We start from the raw sequence: 22,358 nt of genomic DNA on the forward strand, positions 1-22,358 counted from the left end.
GATAGGGTTGGATGATGCCCTGGTCACATGGGCAGCAGTAATTGGCCTCCATATTGACCAGTTTGCAGCGCTGGGGGGCGGGCAGTCTCCCAGCTGGACCTGTCAGATGGCATCGCATCCACCTCACTGATCACCCCCCGGACGACCTCCGTACCTCTCCCCTTTCCCTTTCATCTCTCCCTTTTCCTTCATCCCTTCATCTACTCCGCTTCTCTCAGTCACCTTTAATCTCCATTCGCCCGCCTCTTCTGCCATCAGAGGATGACCTGCTCTGTCCATCACCATTAATTTCCTCAGCTCTTCCAAACTTGAAGCAAGAACTTTAGAGTAGCCTTCTGGCTCATCACAGGGTGATAAACACCTTTTTCTTCTATGCTTGCCTATGATCATCAGCTTTGATTTATTAGACAGAAGCACTGCAAATCCCATTTTTATGGATTAATAAACTGCCCCCTAACTTTGACCTTGAAGCAAGCCAAAAATACCTACTTGTTTTTTGGTTGTTGTTTTTTTTCAGTGCAGTATTCAGTTAACAATAATTTAGATTTAAAAATAAAAAATAAAAAAAAAACCTTTTGATATAGCTTGTCTTGATTAAGTAATTGAAATTCATTGTTGGGTCTGAAATGCAAATTTGATGTGGCATCATTGAAATAATTAAACTCAGAGATTTTGGTGGGACAAAGTCCTTGAACTAAAAACAGTGCAATGAAATGAGGGAAACTAAAAGAGGTAAAGATAATGAGAACATTTCAGTAAGAATTTTTTTATAAGAATTAAAGAACATTTCACGTAATGTTTATAATAACATTGGACCACCCTGAAACAAACCAGATCATTCCACGCAATCAACAAAACATTATTTAGTTTCTAAAGCAAAAATAATGCTCTTATTTAAAGGTGGGAACATTTTTTAAACAGGAACAATTGACTTGCAAAAAGAAAGAAAAACATGTTTTTGCAGCGTGTAAAACAGACTTCTGTGTATCTGCTTGACTTCTGACATGGTATCACCCTCCCACCTGGAGAAGTGATGGTGTGCGTTTTGCTGTGAGGCGCCCGACTGTGAGGAGTTAGCGCTATAGAAAGGATTTCATCCCAGGCTTGGCAAGGAAGGGTCTCTGGGTAGGTACAGAACAATCGTCTCTCCTTCGGTCCTGCCAGCCAGGAAACACAGAGAGCTGGCACGCGCTCAGTGGGAAAAAGAGCGGGAGTGACAAGGGGGATGGACACACATATACACACACAGTCATTGTGTTCATCCCTTCTTCACAGTACCAAAATGGGTTCTGATGATGCCGCCGGGGATTGTGGGATGACAGGCTGGTTCGGCAAAGTGAATGGGAGGACCTTATGAAAATAGTCTGTAAAATGACCGCAGTGTTAGTCTGCTGTGAGACTAACAGATACACAGACAGACAGACAGAGAGGGAGGGAGAAGAGAGAAGCAAATAGAGACAGAGAAAGCAATGAAGAGACCGGCAGAGCAGCACAGTGTCTGCCATGCATGAACCTCTGCCAGGAAACGCTCACATGGGAACGCACGTATAAGAGTTTGTGTGTATGTTCAATAAACATTCACGTGAACAAGTGCTCTTTGTATTTCTCAGTACAAGTGGACACAGGAGTGTATAACGCACATGCATGCAGTGTGTGCGTGCATGTGCGCCTTTATGCATGAGCAAGAATGAGAAGGAGGATGAGGAGAGGTGGGAGAGGAGGGTGAAGTGTGTTTGTGTGTGCTGAGGAGAAGGAGGGAGGTGGGGGGGAGGAGTGGGGTGCACGTTTAAATTCTGTGACATCTGTTCATTACAACTAGAGTGTGTTTATTTTTATACAGCCAGCCACAAGCAGTGAGCTCGGCTGGCACCGCTGGTTAATGTACCAGCCTGAGAAGACGACAAAGCAAATGAAATATTAACCGACAGACAGACAGAAAAAAAGGAGATGAGTGAGGACGAAGGGAGAGAAAGAGGGAAAATTATAACATAATATGTTACAAAAATGCACAAACACACACATACACAAAAACATACACACACAGTGTCTAACCTCACGCAATAAAGTCTCCCATTCTGATCTAATTAAGAAGAAAGACACAGTCAACAAAACGAAGTGGAAAGGCCTAGAAATCTGCACGCGCACGTGTCTGCTGCAGGCAGGATAAAGGAAAGTGATGTATAGTGAATACAAGTTGCAATACACAAAGATGCTTCTACATTCCACATTACTTAAAATAAGCTTCATTCTTTTCAGACAAAATCACAAATGTCTGTTGAAGCTACAGAGAACACAGCACTGCAGCTGATACACACAGTTCAACATGAAGGTTACTCCCTTTTTAGTGTATTTAACTGGAAAAGTGTTGAATGATTTGATTTCCAGCTGCTGCACGGAATATTTCTGAAGGTGTTTTGTGTCCACAGCTGTGAGGAAAAGGAAAGAATTTTTGATTTTCTACCTATCATCTGACATCTTGTTTTTAATGTTCTGATTTTAAGAGCATCACTTGTAATTTTATATTTGCGTCTGTTAACTTGTTCTCGTCTTAAACTTGTTGACTAAATTGGCTCCAAAGCACAATGTCCTTAGATTATGATGTGATGTGTTAGTTTTACATGGCTAGTATGAGGCTGATTGTGGACCCTTTTTTTCTGCTGGTGGGGATTACCTATTATCCGTCCAATGGGACACATCGTTGCTGGTCAGCTCAGGCCAATCTGTTCTGCTGCTCATGTAGTCCCAACACTTGACCGAGAGCGCAGACCAACAACATTCCAGACTTTTGCATCAACAAGGTCCCTGCACTGCACTCCCTCTGACGACAGCCTCAACTGCCCCCACGCCCAGCTCCACTCTCATGCTCCCCTGGGACAGCCTGCTCTGGAATGCCACTCATGGGGAAGAATCTCGCTGCAGGCACTCAATATGTCACATGTGTCTCTGAGAAAGAGAGGGAGCCTGAGAGAGGTGTGGCAGGTATGTGCTTTTACAAGGCAATGACAGGTTGGCTGTCATGCCTTTGTGAGTGTGTGTGTGTGTGTCTGCGTGTATGTAAAAGACTGCCAGATTAAAGGTTTAAAGGGTTCAGATTAACAGCTCAGGATGCAACGCCTTGCTCTGAGCAAAAGCGAATTAGGATGGCATTAACATCTCTTCTGTACCAGCACATTAGCCATTCATTACAGTGTGGTTGCACAATCAGTACCAGGCTGTCCCTCTGTGTTATTGCATTCATGACAATGTTAACATGTCGGAACGCTTTGTTATTCATAGGCCATTAGCACAACTAGAATTTAACCATTCACTAATCAGGAGTTAATCACCAGGTTCTTTCACTTTAAAAGCATTTTCTCAAAGTTTGAATTTATTAACATGCTTTGATTTACACCTTGGAACTCTAATAGTTCAGCTTCTGTGTCTGTTTCCAGTGTGTGCAGTGACACAAACAGGCATCTATGCTGCACTGAACCCTGTACAGCAGTATGTTGTAAATCTGTAGAACTGCTCTGTGAGCGCATTTTGGAAAGACAGAAAAAGCACTGAAACATAGCAAAACACAAAGGGACCCCAATGCAAGTCATCAATGCCAATTAAAAATTATTTGTGCCAAAATAAAGCTCAGTGGCTCTGCGAGATATTAAATGTATAAAGTGTTTATCAGCTCTGGGTTTTAGAACTAATACTTTAATATCGCACAGCACTGTGTTTTGAAAATGTTTGTTTTTGATTGAGCTGAGGATTTTTTCTTCTCTCTACAAGAGATGCTCAATTTATGGGTACTGATTTATTTATGCTCCTACTTCCCAAACACTTAAAATGAAGCTAAGCTTGTGCCCATTCATTTAGGTGTGTACAGCTGATATTTTTACATTGTTTTAAATTCCGATATGAAAGAGGTACCGCACTGTGATGAGTCCAGAGAAAATATTATCGGAATCTCTTCAGGTTTTAAGAGGTTTAAAGCAACTTGTAGCTCATTGTTAGCCGAGTGGCCTATAACTTTGATGTTTTTATTTTAAACATTACTCTGATAATGTTGTTTTCGGCTAGAGCAAGCAGCTGTTCCAAGTGGAAAAAAAACCTCTAAAAACCCACTGACCTGCCTGCCACTAAACATAGACAAATACACAGGATATATTCAGTTCAGTTCAGTTCATTTTTATTTCAAACATTTCAAACATGTGCCTTCACAATCATTACAAAATATATATATATATATATATATATATATTTATTTAAACATCTCTGCATTTATCAAAAAAACAAACAAAAAAAAAACCCTCAAAGGTTAAAGGAGACCAAAGAAAGAGTTAAAAGAGAGTAAGTATCCATTCAAATTTACAAAGTCCAAAATGCGACTTTTAAATGAACGCTAATTCTTGGCTAACAAGTTTGTCACCTTAACACCTTAAATTATACTTTATTGAACCCCGTAGAGAAATTCCTCTCTGCATTTAACCCATTCACTCAGTGAAGCAGCAGGCAGCCATTGAGCGCACGGGGAGCAGTGTTTAGGAACAGTACCTTGCTCAGGGGTACCTCAGGGTAGTTGTTTAGGGAATCGAACCCCCGATCTTCCGATCATGGGGCCACCACTCTACCTATTGAGCTATCCCTGCCCAAATCACAGTGAATTAAATCAAATGAAATCACCTTGAATTGTGATTATAAAGTGCTGTGTTCACTGACTAAAATTAGATAAAAGAAATAAGTACAGCGTGTTTAAGAGCAACACAATGAAGAAACAGTGTGCGTTTAAAACAGTTTTAAATTTGAGAAATGTATTTGTTACCTGGCATGACAAATCATCTTCTCTATTTCTACATTTATACGAAGGCAAAGCAATACATTTTGTGCTGCTAAATTCAATGTTTGAACAATTTCTAGATGACACACATCACACAGAATAGCATGCCTAATTCATGAAAGCAATGCACAACTCTCAACTGCAAACTTTTCCATGTGCCTGAGTGTGCCAAGAGAGATGTGAAGACATGGACTGACACACCATCTCTTCTCTAAAGCCTTCCTCCTCAGCATCGCCAGATTAAGGGATTAGCAGGCAAGGCAAGCACTAAAGCTGGCTAATTCTCACCCAAGCACAGAGAGCTAAGGCTACCCAGAGCCCCGTGGAGCCCCTCTCTCCTCAGAGCAGCTGTGTGGTGGAAAAGAGGGACAGAACCACTTCCCTCTGAGGGACCGGAAGAAAAGGAAAGAGAAATCAAAGCATCGTTTTTATGACTTTTGCACGGATGGCCTTTTATTTAGGGCTAAGAACAAAAGTAAAGTTTGTATACCCCGCAAAGTGTCAAATATAAACTTTCCTCTGTAAATAGTGCAATTAATTTCATAAGATTTTAAATCATTTGTATTGTTCTCCATTGTATTACTTCAGATCTGTAACACAGATTCTTTAATATGTCCTCGTAATATGTGTTGATACAAGGAACCCACTTCAAATAGAATCCAGACAAACAGACTATAATACAATGCGATCCTTATGCAGTGATCAGGATCTAACCAGTACTAATGGGACGTCACAAAGCTTTACTTAACATAACAATGTCCCAGCACTGCCACTTTTTATACATGACTGCACTTATCTATTCATTTAGGAGTATCCTTTCACACCAACATTTAGATCTTTGCATGCACTATGAATCAATGAATCAAGGGTCCAACTAATTAATTGTTGAGAGATATAATATAAAGAAAAAATGTTAACCAGACAGGCAGCTGGATACTTGTTGAATTTCTGGGGTATATTAATTATATTTTATTTGAATGAGGCCAAACCAATCAACATTAACAAAGCACTTTTAAAGTGATATTTACTATTTCTCTTGGATGAAGGTTGGAAAGTTGGTGGGACACAAAGGCAAACAATGAAGCACGAGGGAAAGATTTCCCAGCAGAGTCTCAGCACAAACACACATATTCATCTTGAGGTTCTGTGCACTTGGGAGAGCAAAAGCAGGTAAACGACATCTATCTCAGTTTGCATGCGATGAACAAGAGGAAAGGCAACGAAAGTGAGAGAGAAAGAGAAGGAGAAATGGGGGTAAAGACAGAGAGGGTCCGTGGTTTGGGCGCGTGCTCTCCAGTGGGCAGAGGACAATGCAAAGCTGGCAGAGTTAGTGTCTCTTGCCAGAGGGAATAGAGTGCCACATGGTGCCCCTTTTGAGCAGGGCCAGCCTGGAGGGGGATGTGGGCCACAATGCATGCACGCATGTGTGCTTGTGTCTGCTTTTGTGCATGCACTTGTGCACATATGTGCATGTGTGTACATCCACACAAATCTTTTCAAAAGGAGAAGAGTCGAGGATGATGTATGTTCAAGTTTTAGGTGTAATTTATGTAGATTTGTGTGTGTGTTAAAGTGCAAAACTGGTTGTGTGAGTGTGTGTGTGCCTGTGTGAAGGAGGGGGTACAGAAAGGTGGGGCACAGGGTGGGTGTGTGTGCGGGGGAGTCCCAGTTCCCTTTTGCATCTTAAATTCCTCAACATCTGTTCAACCCTTCTCTGTGGTAGCAGCAGCGGGTTGTGAGTTCTCTGTGTACGTGTGCACGCATGCTTGTGTGTGTTGACTGTTTATGTCTGTCTTCATATGTGCATGCTCTGCTGAAGGTGCTGGTTGTTACCCGCACCTTAATTAGAAGAAGACAGAGACTCATTTTCAACAATACTTTCAGGTAATGGGAGGCGTTCACAGTGAATACAAAGAGAGACCCATTCACCTCCAAAAACTGCTACATCTCCTCCACTCCCAGGACTGTGACCCAAATTACATCTCAAGTTCAACGGCTTTGATCAAAAACTAAAATGCACGTTACAGGTTTGCATTGTTAATTTTTTGTTTTCCTTAATCCAGCAGTGGATAAGGCTACAGTAGGCAGATGAAGCAGGATAACGTACAAAACCAAGTAGGGCAACCTGAATGACCCAAGAGTGTGTCCCAGCTATTAAGCCTGACTGCATTTAGTACAGTTTTCTAGCACAGATTTGAAGAGGTCTGAGTGAGATGTGGGTTAGCAGTAGAGCACCATGTGCACGTATGAATGCGAAATGAAATTTTTGAAATGAAATATTTAGGTCCTGTGTGCCATCTCCTGAGCGAGAGCGACTCGAGTTTCAAAGCGTAAACACAAACAGCTCTGAGCGAAGGCAGTGGTGCAAAATGAATTTTATCAAGTACGGTATACGTTTGCAATGCCGCTACCTTTACTAATAACTTTAATAACACCATACACAACTAACTGACTATATTTCAGAGCAGAAAACTCTTCTCTAAACTCAATTTAACTAACAGTGCAGCAATTGTTTATTATATTGCAGTATAAAAAGTATAAATTTTTAGAAATTAAATGACAATGCAATGCAGATAATAAGTAACATTAGCAAATTATGTAGCAGTAGCTGCATGCTTTCAGATGACTTTACATACAGAAGTACAATGGCATTCACTTATAGCAATGCAAGTTAATTAAGTTTATGTTTAATATAGGATGTAAAACTCTGTTTATCAGTTGCCTGTCTAGGTCAGAGGTAGACACATAAAGCAACGAGACTGCACAGACCCATCTGTAACCTCTTTGACAGACACTATCCATTCGGCACCCCTCACTAACCCGGTGCCAGTCTTGTGCCACCTTGATGCCAAGCCTGCCAAACTTATGTCACATCAGACCAGACCCTGTGTCAACTCCTCACAGTACATATGCCAACCCGATGCCCTCCACATGCCAACCTCATGCTAGATTGGTGGCAATCCTCAGACAACAATATGCCAAAGGAGGACCTCTGCTTGGTCCTGTGTGCTAATCCCCCTCAGTGGTGGGCACTGGGCGACACTGTATGGAAGTGGAAAAGGTCAAAAGTCACTAGTGAATTAGGGTTCAAAGACAAATCTGTCGTTTTGGTTCTTCTTCAGTGAATGCAATTAGCAATGAAATCATGCTCCCAAGCCCTGCTTAACCACTAATCTCAGAGTCTCTGGGTTCCCTCCAGTCTGCCTGTCTACCAGCCTGTCTCCCACCAAAGCCCCTCACCTCTGTCTCTCTCTCTGTCTCTCCTGATGCCTGCTGGCACTTTGGGAGCAGTGCCCCTCCAATCCCTGTACCCCCCCCCCCCCATCTTCCATTTCCACCTCCCCCCACCCCACCTCCTATCTTCCTCCCTCCCTCTTCCTCCTCCTCTGGATGCCAGCCGACGGCCCTCACAGTGTGGCACGCCATCTGCTGCCGCCCGCCCCGGCAACCCCCCTTCCCCTCTACCCCCCCCAACACACCCCTGCAGACAGCAGCTACCCACAATCCCCCTCTGCCTCAGCCGCGCGGCGCATAGAACAGGAGGCTTTCGCACAGATCACTTCACCCCCCGATGCCCCCGCCATAAAGGAGGAAACTGGGGAAAGTGTGTGTTTTTGTGTATTTACGATGAAAGTGGTGGGGGCTTTATGGCCAAAGGAGGCAAGCTAAATAAAAACAACCCACGTTCTGTACATGCATCTGTACATCCATGTATGCACGCCCAATACAAAACACTCGGTTATACTTCACATTCGGTTTTTGTTGTTGTTTTTTGATTTTTTATCTTGCTGAGCATGCATTCACATTCACAAGTCACTTGTTCACACTTAGCCAAACACTTTTTAACTTGAAGTTTACTTTTTTTTGGTTGTATAAGCCACATACACCATTCTCTCACATGCATTCAGGACTCGATCTTCTAATTCAAAATGTCTTTTTTTTTTTTTTTAGAGAGAGTTTACAGATAATTTCTACAAATATATAGAAATCCAAGCAGGATGCTGATCTTGTCGTCTGTTACAATATATGTCAGTAAATTTGGATACCATCACTGAGTCTTTGGTGATTTTGGTGATGCGTTTTACATTTAGTTAATAGGATGGACACAATACAGGATGCCTCGACACAGGGGTAAAGCCTCTTTACCAATACGCATACCGCTGCTCCTGGTGGCAGGGCTCTCTGATTACTGTTTATCTTTGAAAAAGAGGAATAAATAAGATGAGAGGCATTAAACTATAGAGCAGAGAGAGAAGGAGAGAGAGCAGTGCTCCATCCATCTTGTGTGAGTATGGAGCCTCATTCCTGGCGCACTATCCATCAATGAGCGCAACATTAACTCTCTGGATCAGAACCAACATCCCCAGATCTCTCTCCATCTCTTTTCCCCTCCCCTCACTCTACTAAACACACACACCAACACACTGATGCAGCATTAGTATTCCAGTTCCATCTATGAAAAACCTCATCATCCACCTCTCTACCTTCCTCTCACCAAGACCCCGTTGTTTTCTGTGTTCATCCCAAAATCTCCCACTCTACTGGAAATCAAGGAGATATTTTTACACTTCTCATGCCTGTTTGGTTTCGCTCATCTCTCTATCCATCTTTACGCATCACACTAACCTAAACAGCAAACCTCCTCTGCACCTCTGATGTTTAGTTTGTCTCGATTCACCTCTTCTTTTCTCCTCTCCAGATCTCCTCTTTGCTGAGCTGCCTGATCTGCTCCTCTCTTTGTCTCTCTCCCAGTTGGTGTTAATAATTTAACTACTGAGCTGCTGCAGAGCTGGCTCGTGTCCAGGCCTCAGATTGGCACTGTCTGTCTATTTATGACACTGTGTGGCGGTGCACATGTGTGGGATGTGCAAGAGTGAGAGGAGGATTGTGTGTGAGTGTGCGGGTGAATGCATGCATGTGTTTCCCTATTAGACTTTAGCCAAAGCAAATTAGCCTTCAAAGCCACAAGACTGACACCTAATGTGAAGTTATAGAGAGAGATGTGAGTTACATTGTTTTTGCAGATTTCTCTTTGCAAAAATGTGTTATTTAACTTACTATTATATTAAGGAATCATTTTGTATTAGTGTAGTGAGTGGGACACCCAATAACCAATCACAATAAATAGCTGAAGGTCTACTTGACTTTGAGGTTATGTTTAGTGTGATGTAACAGCAGTGGGTGTGAAGTTATTTTTGCTCAAACCCCTTGGTAATCATGCTGAAAATGATTTGGAGTTTTACTTGAAAATCTTTATGTATACTGGTGATCTGTCCAAGGTGTACCCTGCACATATGACAAGTTAGAGAGCCTCCAACCCCCAACCCCAAACCTGGATGGATGGATGGTTGCCATTCAAGTTACATTCTTATCTTAAAATAACATGAATATCACTTTACTCAAGCTTTTACTGCTGCCCAAAAACTTTAAATTCACACATTAAAAAGAAAACAAAATACAAAAGGGAGTGTATATTGGAATTGCAGTATTAAAAGCTTACAGGAACCACAGTCCTAAGATTACATTTTTAATCTTTTTGTAAGTTTTATGTGTCTAATTGGGGGGAAAACACTGAGAATTAATAACAGTGAAGAAAAGTGTGAGTTTGGTGATTGAACACTAAAGATTTTTCACAGTAGTTTTAAAGGTTTTTTGCAATAACGCAAACAATTTTTCTCATCTTTGGTTTCATTCATAGTACTGTTTCAAATTGATGTGAAAATACAGGATATTTCATACAATAATGCAATATTATAGTTACCACAATGCCTTTTGTGAAAAATACATACACTCCATGATAATAAGTGTTGTGATGGTTATTTGGAATGGGATCTGGTATGGCCGAGAACACTCCTAAAATTCAGGTTTCTTCCTGTTAAAAGGGAGTTTTTCCTTCCCGTTGTCACCAAGTGTTTGCTCAGTTCAAAATGTAAATCAAACTTAAGTCTTTTATTTATTTAATTTGTTAAATTTACCTTAGCTTTTTTTTTTTTTTAGTTTAGTTGCTTCTAGTGTAGTAGTTTGCACATTTCCCCAACAAGCCAGACAGCCTTGGTTTGATTACAGGAGGAGACAAATCCCTTGGGGTTTGTGTCAGGAAGGGCATTCAGCATAAAAATCTACCAAATCAAAAATGTAGCGCTTACCCGCTGTGGCAACACCTTGTGAATAAGATAAGAGAACAGATAAGATGACCTTTAATAGGTTATCTTGTGAATAAGGGAACAGCTCAAAGTAGCTTTGATCTTAGTCCTTAGTTTTTTGAAGTTTACTTATCTGTATATTTTGCCTGCATATTGAGAAACATGATTGCACGAGCACGTTCCATTAATTAATTTGTATGGGATACAAGAAGGCAACAACATTTGAGACTAGGGCCTCATAACTTGTCACTCTTAAGTTGAGGCTTACATAATTTTATTCTTAAAAAAAGAGAGAGAGAGAATTAAAGTAAAACATCTTGTCATAGTTTAGAAAGTACAAGGAAGTAAATTCAGATTATATGGGCGAAGACGTGCAAAAATATTTTAAAGTAACAAAATTATCATGGAGGTAAAAAAATAAACCTTAAAGTCTATAAAGAGCATAGTACCATGCTATATTTATAGCAAGAGACCATTGCTGTATATTACAATAGGTTGACTGTAAAATAAATGTTCAGTGTTGTCAATCAGAGCTACCAGCTTTTTGCTATAAATTAATTGACAGCATTTTCTTACAATGTAAATCCTGAAATACTAAATACACAGAAATGATAATCACTTATTTTAATTAAAGCTGCATTACTTTCCTGTGCCAACGCTTGCTGTAATGAGCTCTACATCAAATTTCCCAAAAGTGGATCCTGCATTACCTGAAAGAACAAAACAACTATACACTCTGCAGATTCAGCAATTCAGTTTAAAAAAGAAAAAAAAACAAAAAGAAAAAAGGTGACATTTCCGAAGCAAGTGTGTGACACTGTGTGAATCTCGATGCCACCTCCTACACCTCTCACCCTCCTACAACGCAGCCCACAACAGATCTCTGTCGGGTAAAATCAGTACAAGCAGCTCACGACGTATTTATTCATGGTATTATCAATCATCCTTAGAATTGGGAGTCATCCTAAGTTACGTTATTCTGCGCTGAAGCAAAGAAACATTTGTAAATGCACATACTTTCTCCAGACTTGACACAAATTAGGAGAATTATATACTCATTTACTTGTAACTTTTTTTGGCCTTGCGTTTCTATGCCTTCCGTACATTAATTTATAGCTTCACACTTAATTTGAAATTCTAGTGTTTTGTCTAAACTGTGATCAACAAATGGTTGCTCTGTTTTGTTTGCCAGTGATGTCACTGTCAAATTCTTACAATAACTCTGTGCCTGCAAAACCGATGTTGTTTAACGAACGGGCTGTCGTAGCATTGAGGCCTTTTCTGGTATTCATAGTAAACAGACATATGCAAGGCCACCCACCGCTCCACCTTATCTAAATTTGATATCTCAGAAGGGCCTTTCACACTTGTCGGAAAACATAAACACACCACGAGCGGCTACGCGCACATAGAACCTGCACTGTCATTAATTTCAGAGATGGAGGGAGGTCAGCGTACCAGACGGTGTTTGTGTGTCTGTGTGCAAGCATGTGTGCAAGCTCGCATGGTATTAGATGTGTGTGTCATACGTATGTGAGCGTGCACGTCGAGTGGGGGGATGGAAACACGCATGTGCACACACATATACACACACCGGTGTTGACAGGTGGCTGTGGTAAAGAGGTGGTCCCTGAGCTGGGGTCTGCCTGTCTCTGGCTGAGAGAGAGAGGAATAAAAAGCTCCCAGCAGCTGTCGCCCTAATTCCTCTAACACGGTGCTTGTGCTCTGATTAGAAAACAGATCTGGCCTCTAATTTACTCCTGACACCAACTAATGCTCTATATCTCAATTGCTCCGTCCCCGCTTGCCACTGGCCTGCCTGGCTGGACACACACACCTAGTGACTCAGAAAGCTAAAGTATAAGAGCGTACACCGGGACACAAAACAACCAGATGGGCGTGACTAGCAATCCACTGAGTCCTCATTGACATATGATGACTGCAATCCAGATGTGACATTGCATTGCTCTTCTCCTCAATCAGAAAAGCCAGGTCTGAGTAGTCAAGTGTGTTTCAGGACAGTCTGCACTGCCAAATATTTGCATGTAGAGCAATTTGCAACAGAAAGTGAAGATTCAAATGAAATTTACTAACTTGAATTTACAGAAAAAATTAGCTTTGAAATTAAGAGATGACTAAAAATGTTATATACGTGCAGTGGTTCCTCACCCTGTCGAAATAAAGCTATGTCTTCTTGGACCCCTCATCAGAGGCTACACAAGTATGCAGGTTGAGAGCAGCTTGACCTTAAACTTATTTTATTATCAGGTTTTTTTTTTTCTATTTTATTAATCTTAAAGGCCAGAAGATGAAAAATTATTGAGTGCCGCTTCCTCGCATTTCAGCTTGACCTCTTGTTTTTAATTACAACTGCGACTAAAATATGGCACCAAACCCATACAACAGAAGGCAAAAACAGAGTGACGAGGTTGTCAGATTTATGTCCGAGCATGCCTGGAATCCAAAATATGTCAAAAGTATTTCATGTTGGGAAAACAGAAAATTACTGCTGGAGATGACCGTCTTTATTTAGTAGCCAAATGCACATTTTTCACCTGACTTTTAGCCTTTTTTATGGTTCCACAAGAGATAAATTATTGCTTAATAAAAAAATTTTTTGGTGCTTTTGGTCTTTGCTTATTTTTGGTGAGATACAGAAGAGATTATAATATTTTAGTTTTTTTTTTTAAGTGTCTTATTGTTTTTTCCTGTTTCATATTAGCTTAAATCTTGTAAGGAGAACTTAAAGTTAATTGAAAAATAGACCTATTCATCTACTTTATGAAAAAAGGGTTTAAGACAAAGAGAAATAAAGAAGAAATAAAGAGCCTATATTTTTCGACTGTGGGGCTGACTGCGTGACAGAATATAAAGTGATGTTCAGTGCAGCCTGTTTTTATGCCAACAACGGAGGACAGGCTGGCTGGGTGTCTGGGTGCCATGACGGGGTTGGCCCAGCAGGGGGCAGAGGTGTGATGCAGGGAGTAGGAGGTGACAGCTCAGTGTCACACTGCACACGGGGTGTCACCTCAGCAGGCTGGGAGAGAGAAAGAGAGAGATGAGACAAGGAAAGGGAGAAAGTGGACAGGGAGACAAAAAGGTGAGAGCTCTATCTCAATCTGTGTGTATGTTCTTGTTTAGCTATCTTAGTGAGGACCGCTTTGAGTTGCAGACCATTGGTGCGAGGGCACTTGCACATCTTCACATTTTTACACCACTTCAAAGATCTATTTGATTTTAGTGTCAAGGTTAAGCTTTAGTTCATGTTAAGGTTAAACACTTAGTCAGAGCGATTAAGGTTTTTTTTTTGTTTTGTTTTTTTAAATATCTTTTTATAATCTTTAAAAGGTTTTTTTCTCAGACCATGCGTGTTTATGTAATTACACTCACTCCCAGAAGGAAGAGGCAAAGTTCACTTTTACATGTTTTTAACATGAGAATTTGTCATAAAACTGTGTTAAAAAGCCAAAAAAAACTTTAAAAAAAAAAAAAAAAAAAAAAAAATCACACAGTGGCTTTTAGATTTTTATTCTGAAGCCTCAACTTCCATCATCTTCTTGGGGTTCTTTTTAGGGTCATAAACACTGGTTGGTTAGTTGGTTGGTAAGCAAGGTGTATCATCTACATGTGAACGTCTTAGAGAAAATAAAGCCAATTAAAATACTAGAGTTTCACTCACTAATGTTTTAGTGAGTGGGATTCTAGTAATTCTAGTAATATTTTAAACTTTAAACTATATTATTGGTCAGATATCTGCATTAAAAATATTCCAAAAGAAAACACCTCCATCAACATGACACAGCCAGTGGCCTAGTGAGTGTGACGGTCACTGGGCCACACCCTAAATCATGTATAACTTTAAGCATTAAAATTATTAACAGTCAGTCAGTTATAAATGGTCACAAAGGGGCAAAATAGCTACAGGGACCATTATTTATTTATTTACTTTTTACCAGGTTGTAAATGTGTTTATTTCTGCTGTAAATGCAGGCATTATGGGGAGTGACTCGCTTTTAGAGCCGGCCTCAAGTGGCAATTTCATGAACTGCAGTTTTTGGCTCTTCATACTGTATTCCTAGAACGAAATGCCTAGTCAAAATTGAATTTAAATTTATTCGGTTCTTTTATTTTAATAAGGACATAACTTCAGAGATAAAAGATAATGTAAAATAATTTTTTTTTTATATCAGGTCACTTTATAAATGCTTTTCTTATTTTAAAAAAATCAAGCTTTGTAATGGGCTACCACAAGGTTAGGTTTCTTTGTGTAGGTGGCTCTGTATATGGTGTGTGTGCTGTGTGTGTGTGTTTTTATTTCCTCTTTCTTCTCTCTCTGTCCCTACTATCTGTCTCCAGAGACTCACTTGGCATCTCTCCCTACTTTTAATTCTTGCTCCACAAACTGCTGCTGTCTGCACACAAGCTGGCAGTACACACACACACACACACACACACACACACACACACACACACACACACACACACACACTTTCTTGGTTTAAGAATAACTCCCCAACCCACAAAAAAGAGAGATGCCCATGCAGCCATGTTTTAGATGCAACACACACATTTGTCTTTTACATCACTGTCATCTGAAATATTGGAGGGGGACTCACAAACACATACAAGGGGCATTAATCACACAGTACAAGTTGAATCCAAAGTGATAAACACAAATACACATCCAGTGATGAAAGACAGAGATGCTTACAGTCTCTCAGGAAATACACAGTCATTCCCAGATACTCACACCCTTCACCACTGACAGTAACACACACACACACACACAGGCGGCATCCTTGTTACTGAGAATACGAATCCAGTTTGAAAGAAAACACACACGATAAGCCCTTAAAACATCAACGCGAGTCAAGAAAGTAAAAGGATATGAACATTCCAAACTTATTTGACTCTTATGATCCCTGTTTGCTGCTCCTTTACTTTTAAACTCTGCTTTATTAACACAGCTGTCAGCGATGCTCGCACAGCCGCTCACATGCATTCAAGTTCTCGAGCAAAACATACACTCACTGACAGGCAGACAACACAAACTTCAAAAGCAAGAAATTAATAAATTAAAGGAAAGCCTGATATGGATGAATAAATAACAAGAAGAGAGAGAAAGGGAAACAAAACAGGAAGGAAAGTAGAGTTTCTATAAGAGAGGAAGCAGAAAAGGAGTTGCGGTGATTTTGGAAGGAGGCTGGAGGTGCAGACAGAGAGAGGCAGATTCTGTCACACACTTCCAATTTTAACTGGCATGCAGCAATTCAGCCGCAAAGATAAAACACACACACTCCACAGATATATATACCCTACGTGTGCAACTGTGCGTGTGCTGCAGGTGGAAAGTGCCTGCAAGACACAGCGTGTGGCAGAGTGACTCGCTTGTCTTTTGAGTTTCCTACACTCCGAGTCCTTTTTTTAATTATTTGGAGAAGGGTGTGAGTGTGAACACAAATATGCAAATGAAACGGTTATTATTGCATTGCTCATCAAGCAGCGCGGAGCAGACATTAATAGGCTGATGAATATGCATGTGAATTTGTTAATTAAGTTAATTATTCTGCTGAAAATGCATTCGTCTTCCAAGGACATCTTCCCCAGGATTCCAACCTGCTCCACTCATTAGTCATGCGATATTTTACACTGGGCGCTGGGACAAGAGGTAGGGAAGGGAGGGGCAGTAGGGGCCACCGGGGTTGATATGTATACAATATCAGGGCATCGTGGGTTTCAAGTCCACTGAAGAACAGTACTAAAGGCTTCAGAAATAGATATAATGGCGACTAATCATTCAGCAGCTCTTCAGAACTGAAGGGTCAGTGAAAGAGACAAAAGCACTGCAGCCACAGCTACAGTGGGGCGTGCACGCTCCTACTGGCCAGACGTTCGCTCCATCTCTGCTTTTCTCTTTCCTCTCCAGTAATTCCCCCTGTTCGCTGCTTTTCCTCTAATTGCTTATTAAAACCCTCTTAAATGAACTTTTTGTGCCAACTTTCCAACACATTAATTAATTGTTGTAGCCAATTAAGTGTCGCTGCGCAAATGAGCTTCAGCACAAATGGTCCTGCAGGGCCCGTCCCCCCCAACTCCACACCCACCCACCCCCCTCCCCTCGCACCCCCACCACCCTCCTCCTTTTCCTCTTCCACCATCCTCACCGACAGCTTTCCCAGCAGCCCCTCTGCCCTTAAAGAGGCAGCATCAACACAGACTCATGGAGAGAGACAATAATGTTGCCTAGCTCATGAAGCGCTTTGAATAGAATTGGTAATGAGATGGTGAGACCTTGGAAAAATACTTTTGCAAAAGTGCAGCGTCACGCAGAGAGGGTGAAGTGTCTTTGGCTAACGGGGAGTTCACTGCGATAAGGTCAGGGAAAGATTTTTAAAAGTCAGCATCATCCGCCTGTGAGGGTATTGATTATTGTTAGAGCAAATCATTTAGAATTTGGCCCAATCATTCCAGATTATTTTCATTTTATGACCTGGCAGCAGTGACTTAATATAAAAGCATCACACATCTGTATCATCTGGCTGATCCAAAAAGCCCTCCTAAAAAAAGCCCTCTTTGGTTGGCCTCACTGCTGTTCAACAATCAAAAAGTAATGTGTGTGTGTGTGTGTGTGTGTGTGTGTGTGTGTGTGTGTGTGTGTGTGTGTGTGTGAGAGAGAGAGTGAGAGAGTGAGTGAGAGAGTGCATTTTTCTCACAAAACTATAAACTGAGAAGAAATGGAGATTGTGTTATGGCATCAATAAAGCATGCTGTTGCAGCAGTAAAGCATATATCACTACTGGGATAAAGTCAATCAATTTTTGAAATATCACATAAATAAAGATGTAGCCATAAACGAAATGGCTGACATTAAATTCTGCTTGATAGAAGACAAAGAAGGATATGATGAAGACAGCACAATTTGCTCACGACCCGAAATGCTTTCAAAATTCAATGTGTTTTGTTTTGTTTTTTTCCCCATTTGGCGACAATATGTTGGTGGGGAGTTAGGTTTACATTTCCAGTCAAGAAAACACTACTACTTATATGCAATTTCTGTCTTATATTAACTATTTTTTCTTAATCACACTTTGTGTAGTGTGTGCTTTAGATGAGCAACTGGGGGAGTCTGTGCCTCCCTTCACTGAGTTTACACATAGTCACTGATCAAACAGCCTCAGTCAGCAGACTCGACATCAAACTGTAGCACGGCTCAGAGATACGACAGCAGCCCAGATTTACACTCCACAAACGAGATGCCACGCAGGCCCGCATTAATGCACGTTCTCATAGCTGTGTGCACGCAAATAGAATAGATGGGTATTCGGATACTTTACATGATAATTATAAATCCAGATAAAATCGAGAAATATATCACAGCATATAAGATATAATGACGGATTTACAAATTGGTCCAGAATCGTTAGTTTTGTTGTGTTTCTGAAAGGCCCACATGAAAATATCTAAATGTGTGAAATATCCCTCACTGTTTGACTGACCTAATCGTTTGCTTAAAGTGAAACATTAAAATGCAGCTTTAAATGGCTTACTTTGCTCCTGCTCAGCAGTTGCCCTCTTTGCCTGCCCGTGAATCTCATCTTCTGTCGTCTCACTTCACTTTCTTCTTTTTCTTGCATCCTGATTTTGCTGCCAAATTAAAATGTACAAGTTGAGACACATTGAGGTGCCAGGCGTTTAAGATTTTTTAGATTGCTACAATGTTCCCTGCAGGAGCCAGAAAAATGCGAATGAATATTTTGACTGAGAAAGTTTCAGCTTGAAAACTAAAACAGGTCACTTCACTCAGAGTCTCAACAAAAGGAAATAAACTCTAAGAACTGTCATTTTGCTTTTTTTTTTTTTTCCATACTTCTAACAGCTGATCTGCATTTACTCAGAATGATCGACATTCCTACTAGTACTCTTGTTATTTTAGCTTTAAACAGATGTGCAATGTGATGGCTGCTAATTGTCTAAGGGTTTCAATTTTGACACAGTGGAGACAGAGTGTCTAATTGATCAGATTATGTTTAAAATAAACTAGATTCCAAATAATATATCAATCAGCTCAGACAAGGCTGAGAAAATTAAACCCAGCAGTGACAGAAAAAAAGAAAGAAAAAAAAAATCACATTTCATGAATATAATTTGGCGTGAACTGACTGAAATATACTGTCAGTCAATTCACTGCTTGTCTGGAAGTCCACCAAAATCCCTGCAGCTGACAGTGAAGTGCCGGCATCCAAAATGGAGGCTCCATTTTGAGCACCACCGTCGCCTGTCTCTGCCATCGCGAGTACGTGCTTCAGACTGGCAGCATGGCACATTTATGGGCATTCCCCATAAGGTGCCTTTCTGATTGATGGCACAGCCTCGTGCACCTCCCTCTCATCACTCCTCAGTCCTGATTTATTCGTCTAGTCTCTGTGACTTGGCACTGGCATTGCCCACTACTTCTCCTGTGGAAACTCCCTGCGGGCACATTCACTATTATTTGGAGTCCCGGTGGGCAAAGGCATCAGACAGAAACATGCACGCACACACAACACCGTCTCATCTCACTCACACTGGGCCTGTGCTAGAGGGCAGGTGAGCCTCCCACTGCCTCCACTCTGAAAGGATCTCTCACCCAGAGGGCTCAGCTGCTTGGTGGGCCAGAGGGGTAAGCGGCTCTGTAAGCGGCTCTGTAAGCCTGCCAAGTGACGAACTGGTCTGGGGTATGCACGAAGTCAATCCAGCACGCGCAAAAACTCACACGTGCACAAACACACAGGCAGTCTGCATGAACCTTGCATCCTTCTCTCGTTGCCAATCTACATTTTATGAGCCTGTCGGGATCTCCATAAAGAGATCAACCCTAGTAGTGAAGGAATCAATATACATAAATACGCTTTCAGCATAGGGAGCACTACGAATACGTTTTGTGTGCATTATAGCCACTCGCTTTTTTTTGGTTGGTTGGTTGTTTTTTTGCTCATTATGATGAAACTATAAAAATATTTATATAAAATATTCTCAAGCTATGCTAAACCAGAGCTATGACCAAACCTAAACACTGATTCCCTTCAGCAATGATAGTGAACAGATTATGGCATGTTTGCTAAAAGGGAAAAAGGACAAAAGAACATAGGAAGATATCACATTACAAATAAGGGTGAAATATTTGGGCCATTTTCGTGAACCTGTCTAACACACTGGAATGCACATGCTCCAAAATCTCAGTTTGGTAAATCCTTTACATGGAATTACGCATATTTTCTTGCTTACTTATTAAATTATTTGTTTGTATCTTTAAGTTGTGGTTTGTGACATAAATATCGTTCCTTAGTTACATTTTTTAAATCAAAACAGTGGTTGGAATTTACCTAGCACAAGATCAGATTAATAATTAATAATTATAGCCCGGTACGCAACTTGCTTCACATTGCAGTTCTTGAGTTTCAGTCTTCCGAGAAACCTGACTGTGTGGACTTCCTGTAAACTGAGTGGTAGTTTGCGTTGGTGCCTACCATCTAGTGGCCGCTTTACACAGAAACATCCAGAAACGGCAGAACAGACAGTTCATCCGGTCGCATAACTTCCTTTAATAAACTGAACCAAGGAAAAAAAAAAAAAAAAACCACATTACAAAATGTTTCTTTTTACAGACACATGAAACCATTTTTCTTTCCTTTCTTTTTCCAAAGCAAAAAATGGAAACAAAACAATAGACCATTTTTTAGGCATGTTATCATTTTCTTTATGTAAAAAATAACTACACAAAAAAATGAGAGGAAAAACAAAAAAAAAGCTTTTGTTGGCAGGTAGGTGAGGAGCAGACGTATGCAAGGAGGCTTTCAAAGCCTACTAGGAGAATCGGGAAAAATGTGTTTCTGTATGTTTCTAGCTTTGCATTCATTTAGCAGAAGAGTATGTGCATTATGGAGCAGTTCATCAAAATGCAGTTTATTCCATGTTTGAGACAGGAACATGAGCACTACAGGCTTGTTACGACACAAAGATCTGCTGTATGTAAAGAAGCGATACCTTAAAGTGAGCAGAGTTAGTTTTAGGTGATGACAGAGTGCGTCATCCAAGTAACCTGTACACCGGTGCCATTCAAAGCCGAAACTTAGCCCACATTTTCACACTAGGCCAAGATCATTCAAGGGTCGCCGGGGTCAGAGTGGAGGCACAAAGCTGAGAACAGGGGAGCTCGAATATGAACAGAAAAAGTCACATCTTCTGAGGTCATTTCCTCAAATGTACCCTTATGTAACAACTAACTTCAACAAGTCTATCAGACTGTCAGGGTGGAGGATACTTACTTCATTCTCCAAAACACTGGTAATCCTGTTAGAAGGGGGCACTGCTGTGCACATGACAATCATTTGTTCTAGGGCAAAAAAGGATATTATAGTTGTTTTCAAAGTTGCTTGTCAGCGGTGTAACACTCAATTTGGAAGCTACACTTCATTCGACACCAGACCCTTCAGTGTAGAGGAGAGAGAACGGGTTTGCAGATGGAGAGTATGCATAACCGCTGAAAGTCAGACAAACCTGCTGAGATACTCCCACCATAACACCACATGACAGCTCATTCTGCAGGCAGAGATATTCATGACCACTTCTAAAAATACTCCAGATCTCTTTCATTCAGGCATTCATTATCAAAATCTTTGATCCAACTTTCACTACCTGCACAGGGTCCAGTGAGTCATACTCTGTAGGTGTCCCTCTGTATTTCCTTATAGGCCAGGATTGCTGGACCAGTCCCACGGTACCCAGGTTGATCTCGACGGGGAACTGAGGATCAGCGGGCAGCTCCATGGGAAAAGCGGAGGTCCTGGTCTTTGGGAAACTGTGCTGCAGTGGTAGGAGCAGCAGTCGCTAGTCCTGCTGGGGCTTCAGCTGCAGCTGAAGGTTTAGGTGGAGAACTTGCAACCCATGGTGGAGGGCACTGTCTGTGGGCAAGAGCATCCACAGTAGGAGAAGGATCGTTGCTGCGCTGTGAGGCACCACATTCCGAGTCCTGCTGAGAGATGAGCTGGAGCAAGGCGGCTGCTACAGCAGGGCTGATGTCCTGGCTGGGTTGCGTTTCTGGCGCAGCCTGCTGGGAGTTTCCAACAGTTGATGGAGGTGGACCTGGTGGAGAGGGTGGACGTTGCTCAACAGTTGAAGGCCCCTGGTTGGCCCCAAGCTTTTTTCTTTTTGCCACTGCACCATCTGAAGGGTCCAAACAGAACAGAACACAGCACATTAGACGTAAACTTATAAGGCATAATTAAGTTAAGACCTACATACTAGCTACACACCCACTAATAAGCTTTCTTTTTCCTCTTATACTCCCAACCTGCATTTAAAGACAGTAGTACTGCATTTCAAATAAGCCTATCATGGAGTTACACAACGTTGACATTCCTACCTTT

The 22,358-nt window shown here is 41.2% G+C and overlaps 1 protein-coding gene across 7 annotated transcripts in view; it reads right to left on the bottom strand.

Annotated features, from left to right (window-relative positions):
- cdk12 (cyclin-dependent kinase 12) overlaps window positions 1-22,358 on the bottom strand; it is a 48,487-nt gene that overhangs the window by 13,637 nt on the left and 12,492 nt on the right. For 3 of the 7 annotated variants that reach the window (XM_040045378.1, XM_040045354.1, XM_040045387.1), the window contains exon 14: window positions 20,515-22,155. In XM_040045378.1, coding sequence (XP_039901312.1) covers window positions 21,743-22,155 — 413 coding nt within the window. In that variant the 3' untranslated portion in view covers window positions 20,515-21,742. Of the gene's footprint in view, window positions 1-10,791; window positions 13,991-17,263; window positions 18,598-20,514; window positions 22,156-22,358 lie in introns of those variants that run through there. The other 4 variants (XR_005697814.1, XR_005697813.1, XR_005697816.1 and 1 more) reach the window with 3 other exon arrangements.

Source organism: Simochromis diagramma, unplaced genomic scaffold (genome assembly GCF_900408965.1).
Source record: "Simochromis diagramma unplaced genomic scaffold, fSimDia1.1 OVJJ01000321.1, whole genome shotgun sequence".
NCBI lineage: Eukaryota > Metazoa > Chordata > Actinopteri > Cichliformes > Cichlidae > Simochromis > Simochromis diagramma.